This window comes from Artemia franciscana, chromosome 21 (genome assembly GCF_032884065.1).
Source record: "Artemia franciscana chromosome 21, ASM3288406v1, whole genome shotgun sequence".
Lineage (NCBI taxonomy): Eukaryota > Metazoa > Arthropoda > Branchiopoda > Anostraca > Artemiidae > Artemia > Artemia franciscana.
Genome location: NC_088883.1, coordinates 2,733,545 through 2,754,199, shown reverse-complemented (window position 1 = coordinate 2,754,199; position 20,655 = coordinate 2,733,545). Strand labels below are relative to the sequence as shown.

General features: G+C 35.2%; 1 protein-coding gene and 1 long non-coding RNA gene across 4 annotated transcripts in view; one reads left to right on the top strand and one right to left on the bottom strand.

The window, feature by feature from the left end:
• Positions 1-20,655, bottom strand: part of LOC136040774 (major facilitator superfamily domain-containing protein 6-like) — a 95,081-nt gene that overhangs the window by 67,219 nt on the left and 7,207 nt on the right. For all 3 annotated transcript variants that reach the window (XM_065725099.1, XM_065725098.1, XM_065725100.1), the window contains exons 2-3: positions 15,949-16,167; positions 2,592-2,953 (exon numbers count right to left, since the gene is read on the bottom strand). In XM_065725099.1, the coding sequence (XP_065581171.1) occupies positions 2,592-2,953; positions 15,949-16,167 (581 nt within the window). The remainder of the gene's footprint in view (positions 1-2,591; positions 2,954-15,948; positions 16,168-20,655) is intronic.
• Positions 19,682-20,655, top strand: part of LOC136040775 (uncharacterized) — a 59,871-nt gene continuing 58,897 nt past the window's right edge. Inside the window, exon 1 of the long non-coding RNA XR_010620880.1 lies at positions 19,682-20,045. This is a non-coding gene — a long non-coding RNA (uncharacterized LOC136040775). The remainder of the gene's footprint in view (positions 20,046-20,655) is intronic.

Here is a 20,655-nt window from a genome sequence, read left to right as displayed (position 1 = left end):
ATTTAATTGAAAATCTAATCTAAAATCTAAATTCAATTACTTTTTAACTTTGGGCTATTATTGGAAATTACATAAAAATAAGAGCTAATATCCCAAACGATAAAAAAGAAAACACTTAGAACATCCGATAGGTTATTCAAAATATAAAAAAGGCTAATTATAAGCTGAAGCCTTTTTTGGCATGATCTCCTACCCCCCAAAAAAATAGCGAAAAAAAAAATGGAGCAAACGGGTGGAAAATTGCATAGAAGTCCAAAACCAGGAAATTGAAACAAATAAAAGTTCAAATGGGGATAAGTTATTTTATTAGACAGTGAAAGCAGATACAAAACATCTGGATGTTTGTTCGTTATATAAAGGCCGTGTGGTCTTAAAAACACTAATTTAAGATATTACAGAAAATTAGAGACATTATTCTACCAGATAAACAGCGATATATTACAATGAAAATCAGTCATCCTTTTGTTTAAATTTTTGACTTATGAATTGATAAAATCGCCATCTGACCAACTCAAACAAAGATTAGCCTAGCATAGCTAAAATCCTATTTTTTATTATGCTATATCCAGTATTTTGAGGTGATTAACACACAAAAATTCATATAGGGTAAAGTTTAGCATAGCAAAACAAAATTTTAAAGCATTTTCCATATGCAGTTTTTTTTCTTGTGACAGGAAGGAGGAAAAAAGGAACATCTCTTTTTTTAACTTGCATCCACACTACCAAAAACAGCAAAATGGAGTTTTTTTTTTTCATAAGAATTATTAACCCCTGAATTTTCTCACTTAGGTTGCTGGGAAAGTTGTCTCCTAACCAATTAAGGCAGTCAAAATTCACTGTCCTTAGTACTTTAACGGGGCCCATTAGGTTATAATATATTCTTATATTATGCAAATTACTTCAAGTTTTCTTTGTTTTCTCCCGACAAACTAAATTAATGCGGGACACGTCTTCAACTGTCAGAATCATTAACAAATTTATGCTATTCAAAGATTTATGTTGTTGTATTATCCAATTTCATGAGAAAAAAGAAACACAAACAAGAGGAATGATTAAAAACAGGCATGTGAGCTGCGCGGAAAGGAGCCAAGACTATTTTGCGTTTTCTAATATTCTCCTACATTTGTCACTTAAATTTTCTGTTTGTTTTTTTTTGTCTAGCGAAGACGACCAATCAACGTTGCTGTGTGAGCTCTGACTAATGACGGAAAGCGAGGTTCGCTATAGTCTCCTAAAATAATTCCAAAAAAATATTTGAATACCTCCCTGGTTCAAGGTTTTAGTTTCAACTTTTGTACAACACACACAATATAAAGAGGATCAAGCCGGAGACACAAGGTTGATTGACAAAAAAAGAAGACTTCAAACGGCACATTTTTACGAGTTCTTATACAGGAAAAATTGATTTATTCAATAAAAAGTCTTGCCGGCCACTTATAAATTCTCCTACTCTGATTTAAAAAAGAAGCGAGCCGAATATTTGACAAAACAAAGACGTATTTTTTTAGTGTTTTAAAATTCAGATACAGAAGCGAAATTCAACTTCTAACAGGAACCTTACTTGGATGTATTTATTATTTCTTTTGTATTACTTTCTTCTGACTTTTACTCAATGCCAAGCTTTTATTTTTATCTGTTTGCGTTTAATGGCGACAACAGACCAATTTGAGGTGAAGGGCTCTGCGGTTTTTCTACACCCCCTTAGCAGCAGAAAAAAATGGAGCGGTTTAAAAACAGAATTCTTTGAGACTATATGCAGAAGGAACCTTGCATACATGTCGTAAACTGAAGAGTCTCATTTCTATACTTCCTAAAATGTGCTTGATGAAACTCTTGGCTCAGAAATACTGTTTATAACACTGTAACAAACTATCGTGTTACGATTACTATCGTTAGGTGGCAGTACTTTGGCAACGTTGCCACGAAATTTTAGCATGGGAGATGCAGTGAGTTACCGGCTCCAAACCTTCAGAGAGTTTTCACCACATTTTTTGAAGATATAAGCATAACACTATTGACCGTTTCAAGTCATGCTGTTTCTACAGGATTGCCTATTGTACGGACTGGCGACAAATAGTTGAAAATTATCTAATTGCCCAGGTTAGTGTTACATCATCCAGCGATCGATCTTGTTCAAGAGTGAAACCTATATGCTGATTACTTCGAACTGGTCCCGTTTTTATCATAATCATCAATGGTTACGCAATATTCACTATTATACCCCACAAACATAATTAAGTTGTGTACACTACTTTAAACAGCAGTTTGCTTCAAATAATACGTTCTTATTTTAACATAAAAAGTTTCATTTTCTTATTCGCTGTTAATTACTGATCTGTGTTGATGATACAGTACACTGACGGTGTTAAGGGAAGCCTCCTACCCCAGCCTCTATGTTTAGGTATGATTAAACTCATGATGTTCATTTAACCAATTTCAGAAGGAGATTCGGTCTTATTAATGTATCTAAATTAAGTCAAAATACAGCCATCATAGGAAAAAAAGGTGTGATTCTGGGGATATCTTTAGGATAAATTTTTTATAGGGGTCCCCTGTTTATTACCCCTATCTTTATATATAATCAAACTCACCGTGTTGTTACAGCTGATATCACAATGAAATTCTGTTCGATTAGCGCATCTAGGTTCAGTCAAATTATGGCCAACATGGAGCTCATCAATCTTGAAATATAGAGTGTCATTCAATTTATCCGCTTTAGACAAGTTGAAATAGCCTGCCATTGATATAATCTCTGAACACTCTTCATGTACCAGGCCCCAAGCAGTGCAGTCTTCAGGCTGCACCTCATTCAAAGGATGACATAATAGATCACACTTCATACTATCTGGAGTTTCTTGTAGCTGGTGCAGCAAACAATCATCGCCTGCTTTCACTGTTAGATATGAATCAAGGGGTGTACAATGAAAGTGACCTTTTTGTTCATGTGGCAACGCTGCAATATAAATGTAATGTTTAAACATCGTATTGCTTGACTGATTCACACCTTGAAAGGACTATGCCATAGTTATGCAAGGTCAGATAGAAACATTGCGAGGCCCTTAGGTTAGTGAAAATTACAGAGCCCGTTACAAAGAGGATATTGCATTGAAATAGTCAAGTGGGAGGTAAGGGTGGGGCTAGGTATGTAAGGTTGGTTTAAGGATGTAACAGTGGGCAGGGGGGTAAGGTGGGGTTAGGAGGAATGAAATGGGGAAGGAGAGTTGTGCATTAATGAGTAAAAGAGATTGGATTTGTTATTATAAGTAAGTAGATATGTGGAATTTCACGCCCACTGTTTTCGAGCGCGAAAGTTATGTATTTTATTTATTTATTTGTGAATGTAGAAATAAAAACTTGAACTTGAAAAAAATATTAAAGTAAGCACATAAGGATATTAAGCTCCCTTATCAAAAAGCTACACAACGTAATTGAAATATGCAATCTCTGATAGTGGGGCTCAAATAATTAGTCATTATTTTGCTTCAATTTTATAATAGTAGGTTTTGCTTATTTCAATCGATCAAGCATACAAGTTCAGTGGGCATTGTCCTTCACGCGTCAACCCAACATCAATCTAATCTTTCATCCCTTAGTTCTATGACTATCTACCTTAGTTCTGCCCTAGGAATGACGTATGGACGGATGATGGATAGACTTATTTACCTTGGACTATCTGTTTTGTCTTTTTATACAATTAGCCATGGCTTGGTGCCCGCAACTACTACTACTACTACTACTACTAATAACTCACTGCAGCACCAAGCCGCCTGAGGCCAACACAGCTACGCACGCTCCTCCTCCAACCTAATCTATTTTAAGCCTCCCTCTTTACACCCTCCCAGGAAGTTCCCATTTCCTTTAAATCTTTATTTATGACATCCTCCCAACCCAGACAAGGACGACCTGCTTTCCGTGTAGCCCCAGACGGTTGGCCAGAAAGGACAATCCTCGGTAATCTGTCATCCTTCATCCGTAGAACGTGGCCTAGCCATCTCAATCTTTCTTTCATTATAGCCCTAGAAAGCGGGATTGAACCAAATTTTTCGTACAACCTACTGTTTGAAATACGGTCAGTCAGCTGGGTACCCAGAACAATCCGTAGGCAATTTCTTTGGAAAACATCTAGTAAATTTTCATCTGCTTTTCGGAACTCCCATGCTTCAGAACCATATTTGACCACTGTCATCACTGTAGCTTCCAATATTCTAATCTTGGTTTGCAGACTTATCTTTATATTCTTCCAAACTTCTTTTAACTGTGAAAAAACACCCTGAGCCTTAACTATTCTACTTTTAACATCTTCACTGCTCCCACCATCTTTACTAATAATACTACCAAGGTAACTTAAAACGAACAGAAATTACTCCGTACATGAAATGGGTTGTCCCCTCCGCAATCCCTCGCTCTTTAAGCTAAAGTTTGATTCTTTGCCACAATTCTACTTTTTAAAACAATTAAAAGCTTTAGCGTAAAGAGCGATGGATTGCGGAGGGGACAACCCATTTGATATACGGAGTAATTTCTGTTCGTTTTAAGTTTTAATATCGCTCCTTACTTTCAGTTAAAAAAACTAGTTTTTTTTATTTATTTAATACAAAACCAGTTGCTAACCTCATTTCCTACCTTAACCGCAGCAGTATTATTCTCGTACATAGCACAAATCACTTTAATGTATTTTCTGGTATACCATATAACGATAAGACCTTTGTTAACGCTCTTCTATCAACAGAATCGAAAGCTTGCTCATAATCGATAAAACTGAGGACCAAAGGTATTTGACAACGAAGGGACTTCTCAATTATTAACCTAAGAGTGAAAACTTGGTCGACACATCCTCTACCTTTTCTAAAACCGCATTGTTTTTCCCTTAAAACTTAGTCTACAGCATCTCTCAGTCTAAAAAGTATCATATTACTGAGTAATTTGCTACCTACAGAGACTAGACTAATGCCTCGATAATTACGAACTCTTGTCACCTTTCTTATACAGTGGTTTAATTAAGGTTTTCCTAAAATCATTGGGTACTTCCCCTTTTTCAAAAATCATGTTCATAATCTTCAGTAGCTTATTCCTAACCTCAGAGCCACCATATTTAAGAAACTCATTAATCATAGTATCAGCACCTGGAGCCTTATTATTTTTTAATCCTTTCAGTACTGTCGCTAATTCTTCCTCACTAAACAAATCTTCCTTCACATCCAAGGCATCACAAACTTTTTCATTTTCATCTATATCTTTTCCTGCAAGTGTATCTCGGTTTAGCACATTCTCAAAATGTTCCACTCATCTTTCTTTAACTTTTCCCTTATCACTAATTGTGGCCCCATTTCTATCTTTGACTGGGACTAGTCCGGATTGGCGGGTCCGGTTTGGTCCAAGAACCTTGTTTCAACTACAACCTCAATCATAAATAGGAAGAGAAAATTTTTTAATAGGACCTGTTCTTATCCTATTTAATTTTTTTTCTCAAAAAGATAAAACCAAGATGCTATTGGAGGAATTCGAATTCAAAACTTAGCTTGCTTGGGGATCAGCAATCAGCCCTCCCAAATTTTATTAGGCTACTCAAGTTTGAGGCTATGGCTTGTGGCCTATGCTGTGGCCCCATTTCCGTCTTTAACTGGGACTAGTCCGGATTGGCGAGTCCAGTTTGGTCCAAGAACCTTGTTTCAACTACAACCTCAATCATAAATAGGAAGAGAAATTTTTTTAATAGGACCTGTTCTTATCCTATTTAATTTTTTTTCAAAAAGATAAAACCAAGATGATATTGGAGGAATTCGAATTCAAAACTTAAAAAATGAAATAATAAATGAAACTCAAGAGGGACTAACGAACACTAAGTCCAACCTAAGGAATGCCATTTCTCTTGTCGTATCAGGCAAAATGAAAGATCGCCAAGCTCCAGAAATTATCAGCGAAAATATTATGAACGAAGTTTATAATTCTTTGTCCCTTGAATATAATATCAAATTTGAATAAAATCGAATAAGAACCCTTCAAAGACTTTATAGTGCAGTGAACTTCCTTGAAAATTAAATTTCTAAAATAGAAGACAGGTTCACCAACTTGAGCAGGACACACTACTTGATACCCTAATTTTCTATGGTGCGAAATGAAACCCCAATGTGGAATTGATGGATAATCTTAATGAAGTGATAACACAAATAATGGGCTTGCAAGATTTCAAACAATTGGACCTCTTAAAGGCTAATCGATTCGGTATGCTTGCTACTCAAACTGAGAATGTGAAAATTGTCCCCTTCTTAGTAAAATTTCCAAGCTTGGATAATGCTCGAAAAGTGTTAGCAGCATAAAGTAAGCTGGCTTAAGTCAGGTGTATTCGTGTCTGAAAACCTAACTAAAAAGCGTCACGATCTATCAAACGTGCCTCGAAGCAGCTTTTGCCCAAGAAGTGTTTGGTCTGATCATGGACAAGTTCTAGCCAAAGTCTCGGGTGAAACTCGTATACGTAATATAAATTATTTGGATGAATGTATTAGTATGTGACTTTTTAATTTGTTTCTTGATTTGTAAATGCCTTCCTCAAGTAATTACTTTTCAATTTTTTTTAATTTCTTTTTCATTTCGTTTCATTTTTTTATTTATTTATTCTCTTTTATTTGTTTTTTCTTTCCATGCTCATTATTGATTCCAATAATACCAGCTGTGCAATTAGTTATTTATGTGTTTGTAATCCTTTTACTGTTTTTTTGTAATAGATTTAAGTAAAGATTATATTTTTGTTCACCTGGTGACTTAAATCGACTCAAAGTAAAATCTGCTTTTGTCAATATTTTAAGCCGTGAGAGGAGCCTTTGCGAGCTCGAAAATAATCCTTTTAATGTATTATCGTAAATAATTCTGTTGGTCAGGCTAATCAAAATCCGATAATTATAACTCTATTTGTAATAGTAAATATTTTTCGGATTTGTAGGAGAGGACAAATTATTCTCTAACTGCATTTCAGCTTAACTTTAAGGGTTTCTTGTGTTTCGGATAGACAGCCTGATGTTATTAGTTTATGTGAGACGTTTTTGGATTCTGGCAACGAAACGTTATTAGATATCCATGGTTACAAAATGGAACAAATAAACCGCTGCAAGATGGCTACAGGAGGTCTTGCCATGTATATATCTTGTAATTTGCATTATTGCTAGTGGGATGACTTATCAATGAATTTTGAAGGTATTTTTGAGTCACACTTTATAGAAATTAGATCTAATGTTATTGACAACACTTTGTGTTATTCGTCTTTATCAATTCAGCATGTACTGGAATATACATAATTGCTTGTGTAGGAAAGCCAAATCTGCTGCATATGGCAATTATATTCGTAAAGCTTGCAGGGGAATAAATTCTGTACTTAAACCCAGATCTCAATCAAGCTCTTTAACCATGAACCTGGTCATTGGTGATGAAGCTGTAGAGGGTGAGCTTCATGTCCAAGAGGCTTCATTCTTCGCTAGTATTGGTGAGAATATTGCTTCAACAGTTACTTTGTCTTGGCCTATCCCGGACTTTAGATCTTACCTCGGGCCGTCTCGTGTTAAGTCTATGTTTCTACAGCCAGTTACAGTAAGTGAAATCACTAAAATTGCTATTCGCTTGGAAAACCCGTCGTCATCTAGGCCAGATTCTATTCCTGCTAAGGTAGTTAGATCTATTCTTCCTTCAATAGTCTGGTGACTGACAAAACTTGTTAATCTTTCATTTGAATCTAAAGTTTTACCGGATGAACTCAAGCGTGCTCGTATTATTGTTCTGTACAAAGGTGTACCAAGAAATGATCCAGCAAATGGTCGACCAATTTCAATTGTATCAGTATTTAGTAAAATCTTTGAAAAGGTTATGGTTTCTCGTCTCCTTACTTTTCTAAAATCCATAACAATTATTCATGATTTTCAATTTGTTTTCCGAATGAAGCACTCTACTGAACATGCCTGTATGACCCTTTTGAGTTTTATACACGCTGAATTAGATTTGGGATTAATTCCGGCTGCTAAATTCCTGGATATTCGTAAGGTATTTGATTCCTTAACCAATGAAGTTCTTCTATTGAAGATGTCTCAATTTGGCATTAGGTGTAAAATATTTTCTTAGTTGCAGTCTTATTTGAATAATAGGTTAATTTTGGTTGATCCACTTTTCGGTTCACCATCATAAGCGAAATTTGGCGTCCCCCAGGGATCAGGTTTAGGGCATGTTCTAGTTTCTATTTATACAAATGATATTTTTAAGTAGTAAAAAAGTAGAAAATTATTAATTGCTGTACACTTTGTCATCCTAAGCCTTCCCATGTCCATAATGCCAACCATAGTTCGCCATCATCTGATGTCCTTGTTTGTTTTGCTGATGACAGCACACTTGGCACATCGGGTAATTGTGAATCGGAGCTTCGATGCAAAATTTGTTTGCGAATGTAATTTTATGACTTGACGCTAATTATTTCATCCTAAATTTTTCTAAGTCCAGTTTTGATGTTTTCGCGTGTTAATCAGATTTATCCCCAGTTATCTGAAATTCACCAGCCAAATGGGATAATTCATAGATCTAAAGATCGATATGTTCGGTTTTTGGGGGCACTCTCGTTGATGAAAAGCTCTCTTTCGAACTTCACATTGATTTGATTAAAATGAAAATATGCAGGAGTCTCTGCATTTTAAGGAAACTTAAACATATTTTTCTTGATTAATTTTGAAAATTCTTTTTCCCTGCTTGATCCAATCTTACGTTTCTTACTGTCCAATAGTATGGATGTCAACCTTCCCTTCACTGTTAAAACCGCTTCCTAAGGTTTACAATAAACCTAGAAAACTCATTCAGGAAACTAATCGTTCAGGAGTTATCCCTTTACTTGATCTCCAGTCACTGTATATTCTTTCGTGTGCATATTTTACTGTTTCTCAGCTTCATGATGACCTCCCCCATCCCCTTAGTGTTTCGCCATCTTTTACCTCTGATCAGAATAATTATAATCTTCGCAATACAAAAAGTCATATTCAAGTTCCTTTTACTCCGTGAGAAAGGTCAGATTTTAATCCTTTAATTTCGAGTCATATTGTGTGGAATAAGTTGCCCGGATCAGCTCGAAGGTGCCACTCATTCGATTTGTAAAAGAAAATTGTTCAAATTTCTTTGGCTTCTTAGATGTTATTTTTATCTATTTATTATATATATATATATATACATATATATATATATATATATATATATATATATATATATATATTATTATTATTTTAATGAAGTCTATTTAATCTACTCATCTACTTAATTAATTAGTCTATTCAATCTATCTAGTTTTGCTTTCTACAGTTTTTCTTTTATTTATATTTTCTTTTCTTCTCCTTTTTGCTCTTCTCTCTGTGAGTCTTCTTTGATTCTTCTGAGGGATTTTTTTTCTGTTTACGTGCAGCTACTCAGATTTCCATAAAGACCTTTACCAAGACTGGATCCGAATCATTTCAAGTAAGCGTAAGTTTTTCTGTACACTCAATAGCACTGGCTGCCACGCAAAAGTACAGCTAAACAGTCTCTGGACATTTGAATTATAATTACCTTAAATTGCAACTTGGAGCAATTGAACGATTTTCCATCCTGTAGCATTGCTCAGCATTTCTTCAAAAATTGCAATGTGGATCGATTCGGAATTGTGTTGAATATTGAGTTGGTTTTATTGACTAGGGTTTATGTTCTGGTTTGGAACTCAAAGGTGTCCTATTCCAGCCTCCATTCCTTATTGCTCCACTCCTTGTCAAGTGAGACTTTGAATTCTTTGACGGTCTTACTGGATACAGTATGATTGCCCAGGGAGTTTCCACTGGTCTACTACCCGGTTGTTTAGGAAGTGATGGCGTTCCCTCCTCTGAGAGTTGACCTTTATGAGCTTCTTAGAATGGCCCCTTGTCCGCTGTGATGAATCGATGAAGAAGAGACCATGAATTGGATTGTTGTGAATCAATTTGTAAGTGTTAATCATGTCACCCCTTTTTCTTCGGTAAGTCATACTGCATAAGTTCAGAGTTTGCAGTCTCATTGGTTAAGATAGATGTTGGCACCCGTCTACTATGTTTGTTGCTCTCCTCTGTACTTTCTCTATCATGTCCTTGTCAACTTTGTAGAAGGGATATGCAATTGACATGCCAGTTTCTAGCCTTGATCTGACAACTCTTGTATAGCTTGGTGATTGTTCGTGGAGATCTAGTCGCGAATGTTCGTTTAATTGTCCCTAAAGCGCGGTTCGCACTAGCTACAATCTTTTCAGTATGACTTCGAAACTTTAATTTTTGAATCGAAACTTAATTTTTTTTTTGCCTGATTGAGCAAACTTGACCATTCAACCTTTGTTCACCCCTTGGTCGTGCTAAACTCACCGTAAAAACACCCATTCCTTGTTTAGAAATGTTCCTTGTCACAACTGAGACTGATGGCACAATGATATTAAGCATTGTGTTTGGAATATAGTTACAGCAAAGCAGGATTGTATTGATCCTCATTTGATCAATATTTGGATGATCAATATTGATCAATTTGATCAATAATGATCAACATTCAAATGATCCTCATTTTGCGTGCATTAATATAAAAATGGAATCCATCTCTCGCACTGCCATTGCCATCACCAAGTGGTTCTCTGGATCCGAAATTCTCTGAAATCGTCCTCTGAATCTGAAGTCGTTCTCTGAGTCGTTCTCCGTTCACTGAAGAAGGAGTTCTCTGATTCCAGTGTTCTAATTAGCTGATTGTCAAGAATGCTATTTGTCATTTTATTTGACAGGTAAAAAATGCCGAGCACTAGCCGAAATAATCAATCAGCTGTGAACATCCAGAATGACAGACTGAACAAACTTTCCAGCCCCTTATCAAAAGGGGGCAGTTAACACTTCCCCAGAAGCAATCGTCCGACTATAAGTCGACAATGGCTCGACTAATGAAGACACTGGTAACTCGTCAATCCAATTATTTACTTGTGAAACAATACCGTAACACAATTTGGCTCACTTTGATCAGCTCCATAACGTTTTATGGGAATCTACTTAACAGGCAGGTCCCAGTCTGACCAACCCCCAAATTTTAGGTACTCTTTTGCTAGGCATATACCTGTATGGCGTATTCATCAGTTTGAGGTAGTAAGGACAAATTTTCAAGAGCAAAACTAAAAAAGAAGTTGAATCTTCAATGATTTCTGCACTGCTATGACCGTACTGGAGGAGGGCCTTAGCAACTACCTGAATTGCCATCCAGATATCTCCAACCAGAGCAGTTAATTTGACCACTGAATCACTTAATTGACACAGGAAAAGCTTACCTGCAATCAAAATTGTTTCGACAACCTGACATTTTGGCAAAACAACAATTTAAATTTGACAAAAAAAGGAAAAACAAATTCTGTTGCTTTAGTTATGAGCTAAAAACGTGTCAAAGCATAATCTGTTTACATTTTAAGGGAGCAAAAAAAAAACCCATACAACTTCTTCCTTTGCCAGGATAAGTGTCAAATTTCGATGAGAAGACACTCCTACAGAAGCGTGCTGCCAAGTATTTGAATTATATTATTTAAATCTCTAATTATTTATTTAAATTATATAAACTATTAAATCTAAGATGTAAATAAATTATTTAAATTATATTATTGAATTATTTAAATTATATTATTTAAATAAATTTTAATATTAAATATTATTTAAATCTAATATATATTTGGTCAACTCAAAATAAAATAACTTAATTCGTTACCACGGGGAACACCCTTACATAACTTTTACGTTTAATTAGGAGAAAACACTATTTAAATATGAGCCAAGAGAGATGAAATGAAATTAAGAAAATAGACGAAAATACAAAGAAAAAAGTGCCGCAGAAAAAAATAACACATTTCTTCATTTTGTTTTCAAATGACAAAGTCTTTCATAGCTTGACTTGTTTTTGTTTGAGATTTAATTTTATCTTCGCTTTCGAAAAAAAACGTCTTTAAGATACAACCAACATCAGACAAGAAACTTGAAAGAACCGACGGGAGAAAACACAATTATTTAATTATGTATAAAAAAAGGAGAATTAATTGTTGAATTCACTTATATCCTCTTCAGCGAGCTTAAGATGTTAGATTTGAAAACTCAAATCCTCAGGAGAGAGCAGCAATTTGAACTTGGAGGGAAGACCATTTTTAGGCTCCAATAGTATGCATTTTATTACGATTTTTCTGGAGACATAGAACTTGTACCGCACACTGGACAATATAGGTTTCCGCGAGTTTCGTGCACTTTTTTTCCCCACACCACCAATTTTCAGATACAGGTAGTGGTAGCTAGGGTTTTCAGCGCCCAGAACCACTGTTGGATTTTCAATCCCCCTCCCTCCACTAAAAAAAAACATTGCAAGAGCCTAGTATTGAAAAAACCTTTGTTTGACACCTAATATGAGGCTTCGCCCGGGAACAGGCGTCCCCCACTATCTCTCCCCCGTTATCCCGCTGAATTCAGAGCATTTTCTCTTACTAGTTGGAAAAAATAAGGAGCGAAGTTGAAACTTAAAACGATGAAAAATAATTGCTTTAGTTTTCTCAAAATTTTGATCAGTTGGTCTTGAGGAAGAAGGAGCGTGGGAGGGGAGCTAGTTGCACTCCATTCTTTTTTGTGTCTTAAAAAAGGAACTAAAACTTATTATCTTTCGTTCACTTGACTCCTCTCCCAATCTACTAAGACCATTGGTTCGATGCGATCACCTTTGGGAAAAATAAACAAATAAAACCAATCCGTGGTCTTTTTTATAGCAAAAATACAAAATTCTACAATTTTGCAGATGGGGCTTGAAACCTCCATAGTAGAGTTCTCTGATACCTTGATTCTGATGATGCTATTTTTATTATGATTCCTTGACCTTATGAGGATGTTTCCCCCTTTTTAAAGATCAGACAATTTTTAGTCCGGCTGGTAGCTTCTGATGGATAATTTTAAATTTAGTGGATGTTACATATTAGGGATTATGAAGAAAAGCCAGTTCTTCAGATGTTTCTATTTCAATCAAATTTTTTTTTTTAAGAATATCGGTTACCATTGGGGCTAGTCACTCTTTTCTTACATTTCTTACTACAAACTGTCAGATGGAAAATCTGAAAGGAGAGTGTGCAAGAAGGGGAGTTGGTATAGTGCAGTTAAGGTTTTGCCCAAAAGGAATTATCGAGAGGGATTTTTTTTTTGGGGGGGGAGGGGATTTTACGTGGCAGGAAGAATCTGACAATGGAGGGGTGTCGATGGAGGAATTAAAAAACGACCAATATTAAATAAAAAAAAGTCATTTTTTAAATGAAAGTAGGCTAAGAATAATTTTCCAGGTGGAATTGTCCGCAGGAAATATTCCACGGGGAATGCACAGCGAGGATATTTTATCCGCGTTGAAGAAACGTTCTAAAAGTAAATTCTTTTTATGACAAAGAAATAATATAAAATAATAAAATAAAATAATTTTTGGACAAAAATTATATTTAATGTATTTACACAGAAAATGGAGGAACAAATGTAGTAAATATATTATATTCAATGTATTTACTTTACTTACAGTTACAGGAGCAAAAAGACAGGGTCCCAGGTAGAAATATCGTGTTTTTACTAGGCAATTTTAACGCCCATATCGGTAGAATTAGGGATAGATGGTATCCTAGCCTAGGTAAATTTAGTGTAGGAAAACAAAACAGTAATGGGAACAGACTTCTGCAATTTTGTAGGTATAACAATCTAGTTATAACCAATACAATGTTTGCTCACAAAATGGCCCATAAGTTGACACGGTAATCACGTGATGGTAAGACAGCAAACATTGTTGATTATGTTATAGGAAACCCAAGATTGACAGAATCAATACAAGATACTAGGGTGTGGATTGCTTTTATTGATGTTAAAAGTAAAGATTACCATCTAGTAGTGTCTAGGGTTAATTTAAAGCTGAAATTTCGGAAGGTTAACTACCTCCCGGAAAATTATGATGTTGGTAGACTCCAGGATAAGAATTTGAGAGAAACTTTCCAGAAACAGTTGAATACTAAACTTGAGAGTTTAAAGTTTGAAAATGTTGAAGATGGTCGAAATAATTTTATAAAAACAATTTGTGAAGTTGCTGATGGTGTCTTAGGGAAGAAAGTTAGGACTGCAGCTAGGAATACTAGTGAAAACGCTTTATGTTTAATAGAGAGGAGAAGGGGCTTATACAAGAATTATCCGAGTGATAAATCATATGAAAACAAAAGGAATGTAAAGAAAATGGAGAAAGCATTAAAATATGAACTATGGAAGTGTGAAGTGGAGGCAATGGAGAAAACTGCCAATGATCTAGAAGATACAACTAGATGGAATAATAGTAAAATATTATAGTGGCATGTTAATAAACTGATAGGGAGTAGTCAATCCGGACTTGTCCCAGTTAAAGACAGGAGCGGGGCCACAAATTAGTGATAAGGAAAGAGTCAAAGGGAGGCGGGCGGAACATTTTGACAATGTGCTTAACCGAGACACAGCTGCAGGAAAAGATATAGAAAAAAATGAAAAAGTCTGTGATACCTTGGATGTGAAGGGAGATTTGTTTTGTGAGGAAGAATTAGCGACAGTACTAAAAGGTTTAAAAAATAATAAAGCTCCAAATGCTGATAGTGTGGTAAATGAGTTTCTTAAACAGAAGGTCAGAAATAAGTTACTGAAGATTATGAATGATTTTTCAAAAAGGGGAAGTACCTAAAGATTTTAGGAAAACCTTAATTAAACCACTGTATAAGAAAGGTGATAAGAATGAGTGTGGTGATTATTGAGGCATTAGTCTGGTCTCTGTAGGTAGCAAATTACTTAGTAATATGATACTTTTTAGACTGAGAGATGCTGTAGTCAAAGTTTAGGGAAAGGAACAGTGCGGTTTTAGACAAGGTAGAGGACGTGTCGACCATCCATAATCAGGAGGTTTTAAGCGTCAGAAAGTTTAATATTAAATTAACAAATGAAAAATGATCGCTATTTGACTTTAGGGATGTAAAGCTTTGTACCAAAATTCAGAAAATCTAGACGAAAAATTCATTCAGCTGGTTTCTTATCTTTTTGAGAAGATGAACGTTTCCACAAATTCAAAACAATAATTAAGTAAATCTTCAAGAGGTAGAATAAATTATCATTTTACTTTTAATTTAAAAACATAGGAACATGAAAGATTGCTCTCGATAAACGAAACTTCTAGAAAAAAAACGTTCTTATTAAACAGAAATAATCAACTAAGTTTTTATTGAAGAAGTATGATCACTTTCTTCTAAAAACATCGCACTAAATTGTTATTTTTAAATCTGGAGGTGTTTAAATAAAACACAAAAAAAAAGTTTCTTTGCTGAGTAAATATAATAACCATAATCAAAAAGGAGGTTGTAAAGTGAAAAAAGAAAGTAAAAATCAAAGAAAAGAGAAGAAAAGACAAGGCACTTCAAAAACGGTAATATTGAAAATAACCACTGAAATTAAAAACCATAAGAAAAAGAAAGAAGCGAACTGAAAATTTAGATAAGCAGACTTACCTATTTCAGCATTATAAAAAAGGTCTAGTTTTTCGCCGGCTAATTGCAGAGTAAAACATTCTTTGCTGATTAAATATAATAACAATAATCAAAAAGGAAGTTCTAAAGAGGAAAGAGAAAGTGAAAATCAAAGAAAAGAGAAGAAAAAGACAAGGCACTTCAAAAACAGCAATATTGAAAATAACTACTGAAATTAAAAACAATAAGAAAAAGAAATAAGCGAACCGAAAATTTGGATAAGTAGACTGACCTATTCGTGCATTACAAAGAAAGGTCTAGTTTTTGCCAGCTAAGCAAGCACCAGCAGTATCAATTTTGGGAGTCAAACATTTACTAGCATGCGAAACCTACATTAATAGGTATCAAACACAACAAAAAGAAGGATATTAAAGATAGGGACATACGAGGGATAAATCCTGGGCCAGCAAAGCCAAGTGTCATGACCAAAATTGAAAAGAGGAAAATAAACCTATGAATTTGAAATTTGTCAGCTATTGCACCACAGATTGGACGGAGTATCAGGCCTCCAAACGGAAAAGCTGCGTACATAGCTCCGACACCCACTTCTGATATCCCGATTTGTCGTGCAAAAACGGGAATGAATGGCATCCAAGCTGCAGTTCCTATAAAAGATAAAGAAGGCTTGTATAGAAAAAAAGAAAACAAAAACAAAAAAAGAAAACAAAGAAGAAGACTTAAAAACATTTTGGAAGAATTGCCAAAAAAAACAAGAATAAGTGGTATCCAGGGAGTAACTCCGGTAGGAAGAAGGATAAACGAAGCGTACGAGGAAAGTTGACCAAAAACTGGAATTAACAAGATCCAGACGGCTGTATATGTAAAAAAGGTAATAAAATGTTTAGGCATAATAGTCACCCAGTTCCTGTAAAAGATAAAGAATACTTAAATAATGACAAAGACCACACTGCCTTTCCATAATACAAATACAGAAGAGAGAATAATGAGGACTTTTTTTCCAAGACAGTGAACGAACAATACCTATTTGAATATTTCGGCCGTCTTCAGTAAAGAAAATAATAAACAATAACGCACAATAAAAGTTCTCGGTCCATTTTTTAAAATAGCCTAGGCATCATTACTTCTTAACGAAGAGTCTTGGCTGAACTTTTCGTTAAGAAGTAATGATGCCTAGGCTATTTTGAAAAAAAAAAAAAATTTTTTAACCGAGAACTTTTATTGTAAGTGTACTATTGTTTATTATTTTCATTAGATATAAAACATTTTGCAAAACATTTTGGAAAAATTGCCAAAAAAAAAACAGAACAAGAATAAGTGGTATCCAAGGAGTAGCTCCTGTAGGAAAAAAGATAAACAAAGCGTACGAGGAAAGTTGCTCAAAAACTGGAATTAACAGGATCCAGATTGCTGTATATGTAAAAAAAAGGCAATAAAATGTTTCGGCATAATAGTCACTGAAGTAGCTGTATAAGCAGCACCCAAGCAGCAGTTTCTACGTAACCATTCTGACAAAATCACCACACCAAAACAGAAATAAATGGAATCTCATTAGAAGTTCTTAGAGAACTGTAAAAAGATTACGTCTTGGTAAAAGAGCCATTAAAAAATCCAAGCAACAGTGCCGGTAAAACTGCCGTGACTAAACCCTCCTCCAAAATGGTAAAAAACGGCAGTCAAGCCGAAGTTCTTGTGCAAAAGAGACTAAAATGTCAAGGCAGAGTATTCGTACACAGTATCCACAAACCCAAGCAGAATTCCAGCAACAGTTCCATGCAAAACCATTCTGACAAAATCAAAATTGAAACTCTCGGGCAAAATTACCACACAAACACCAGAGTCCAAGGCCACATTAGCTGTTTGATGAACTATATCTCATATTATTTTTCTTGTGTTCTTGTAAACAAAAATAAGATCCCTTACTTTATCCAGAATAAGTTTCAACACGAGCTTAAATTAACACTGCCTCATATTAAAAACTAAGATTCTTTTTGCGAGTCAAAATTGATATAGAGTGTCATATTTATTATTGTTATACATCTAAATTTTTGTCAATGAAAACATAACTGGCTTTTTTTATCCTTAAATTAACTTCTACTTCACTTTAGAGCTGAAATACAACTGTGATGGAGGGCAACTGAATTGTTTTCTTGTTTTGCAATTTTGTATGTAAAACAACCTAGTTACAACCAATACGGTGTTTGGTCACAAAATGGCCCGTAAGTTGACATGGTATTCACGTGATAGTAAGACAGCAAACCTTATTGATTATGTTATTGTAAACAGAAGACTAGCAGGATCAATACAAGATACTAGGGTTTATAGGAGTGCTGTTATTGATGTTGAAAGTAAAGATCACTATCTAGTAGTGTCTAAGCTTAATTTAAAGCTTATTCAACAGTTGAATACTAAACTTCAGAGTTTAAAATTTGATAATGTGGATGATGGATGGAATAATTCAAGAAAAACAATTTTTGAGGTTGCTGATGGTGTCCTATGGAAGAGTGCTAAGACTGCAACTAGGAATACTAGTGGAAAAGCTTTAGGTTTAATAGAGAGTAGAAGGGGTTTGTATAAGAATTATCTGAGTGATAGGTCGTATGAAAACAAAAGGAATGTAAAGAAAATGGAGAAAGTATTAAAATATGAACTAAGGAGATGTGAAGTGGAGGCCATGGATAAAATTGCTGAAGATCTGGAAGATGCGGCTAGACAGCATAATAGTAAAATATTATACTGGCATGTTAATAAATTGAAAGCGAGTAGCCAATCCGGACTAGTCTCAGTTAAAGATAGAAATGGGGCCGCAATTAGTGATAAGGAAAAAGTTAAAGATAGATGGGTGGAACATTTTGAGAATGTGCTAAACCGAGATACAGTTCCAGAAAAAGATATGGATGAAAAAGAAAAATTTTGTGATACCTTGGATGTGAAGGAAGATTTGTTTAGTGAGGAAGAATTAGCGACAGTACTAAAAGGATTAAAAAATAATAAGGCCCCAGGTGCTGATAGTATTATTAATGAGTTTCTTAAATATGGTGGCTCTGAGGTTAGGAATAAGCTACTGAAGATTATGAACATGATTTTTGAAAAAGGGGAAGTACCCAATGATTTTAGGAAAACCTTAATTAAACCACTGTATAAGAAAGGTGAGAAGAGTGAGTGTCGTAATTATCGAGGCATTAGTCTGGTCTCTGTAGGTAGCAAATTACTGAGTAATATGATACTTTTTAGACTGAAAGATGCTGTAGACAAAGTTTTAAGGGAAGAACAATGCGGTTTTAGAAAAGGTAGAGGATGTGTCGACCAAGTTTTCACTCTTAGGTTAATAATTGAGAAGTCCCTTTGCTGTCAAACACCTTTGGCCCTCAGTTTTATCGATTATGAGCAAGCTTTCGATTCTGTTGATAGAAGAGCGTTAACAAAGGTATACCAGAAAAATACATTAAAGTGATTTGTGCTATGTACGAGAATAATACTGCTGTGGTTAAGGTAGGAAATGAGGTTAGCAACTGGTTTTGTATTAAATCAGGAGTTAAGCAGGGTTGTGTTCTATCCCTCTTTATAGGGATCATTTTGATGGACTTCGTCTTAAGGAGCACAGGAAAGGCAATTGGAGACCATGGAATCAAATGGGGAGGAAAAACACTCCCGGACTTAGATTATGCTGATGATTTAAGCGTATTAGATGAAAGTGTGAGCAAAATGAATGAAGTTTTAGAGGTTTTGCGAGTTCAGGGTGCTAAAATAGGCTTGAAAATTAATGTTAAGGAGACCAAGTTACTAAGGCTAGGAATAAGTGAGGATGAACAGGTGACATTAGGTAACGAAAAGATTGATCAGGTTGGGACCTTCATTTACCTTGGTGGTATTATTAGAAAAGATGGTGGGAGCAGTGAACATGTTAAAAGTAGAATAGCTAAGGCTCAGGGTGTTTTTTCACAGTTAAAAAAAGTTTGGAAGAATAGAAAGATAAGTCTACAAACCAAGATTAGAATATTGGAAGCTACAGTGATGACAGTGGTCAAATATGGCTCTGAAGCATGGGTGCTCCAAAAAGCAGATGAAAATTTACTAGATGTTTTCCAGAGAAATTGCCTACGGATCGTTCTGGGTACCCAGCTGACTGAACGTATTTCAAACAGTAGGTTGTACGAAAAGTGTGGTTCAATCCCGCTTTCTGGGGCTATAATGAAAGAAAGGTTGAAATGGCTAGGCCACGTTCTACGGATGAAGGATGACAGATTACCGAAGATTGTCCTTTTTGGCCAACCGTCTGGGGCTACACGGAAAGCAGGTCGTCCTTGTCTGGGTTGGGAGGATGTCATAAATGAAGATTTAAAGGAAATGCGAACTTCCTGGGAGGGTGTAAAGAGGGAGGCTTTAAATAGATTAGGTTGGAGGAGAAGCCTGCGTAGCTGTGTTGGCCTCAGGCGGCTTGGTGCTGCAGTGAGTTATTAGTAGTAGTAGTAGTAGATCACTAGATTCAAAACTATACAAGACGAAAAATCGAAATTTGAACAGGGTAAGACAATTATGAAACAGACTACATGAACCAGGGAACAAAACTGCGCATTTTTCTATATTTCTTTGAAATATTTCTTCAAAATTCAATCTCAAGTGCCAAATTGCAATTACTTTAGTCATTTTGGAAATTTCTGATTTAAAACCTCTTGCATTTTAATTAAGTAGTAATATGAAAATTCTGCAGGGTGAAATGAACAATCTTACAAACAAAATTACTTTTTTGCTTAGAAAGGATTTTCAAAGTTGTCATAACTTTTTTTATCCAAGACACAACTTTTTTGTAGACAAGGTAGAATTTTTCCTGAAATTTAATTCAGGAAAATTTTGTCTTCAAGAAACCCTCAAATCCTGAATATTTAATTCACCTAACAGACAAATTTTTCAATTTTGTAAGAATTCTAAACGTTATTAAATGGGGGAAAAAGATGGCCACCTTCATATTTTGATCCTGGAAAAATTCAAAGTTCCAGGTTCTAAAGGGAGTCTTGGTATAAAATTGATGGTAGCAAGACATCTTTCTTGAATCTGGAGCAAAAGGTCTTCTTAGCTCTTGGAGCCATTTGCCCCAATTTGTGGCAATTTTGCCACAAAGAGGTGGAAGAACTTTT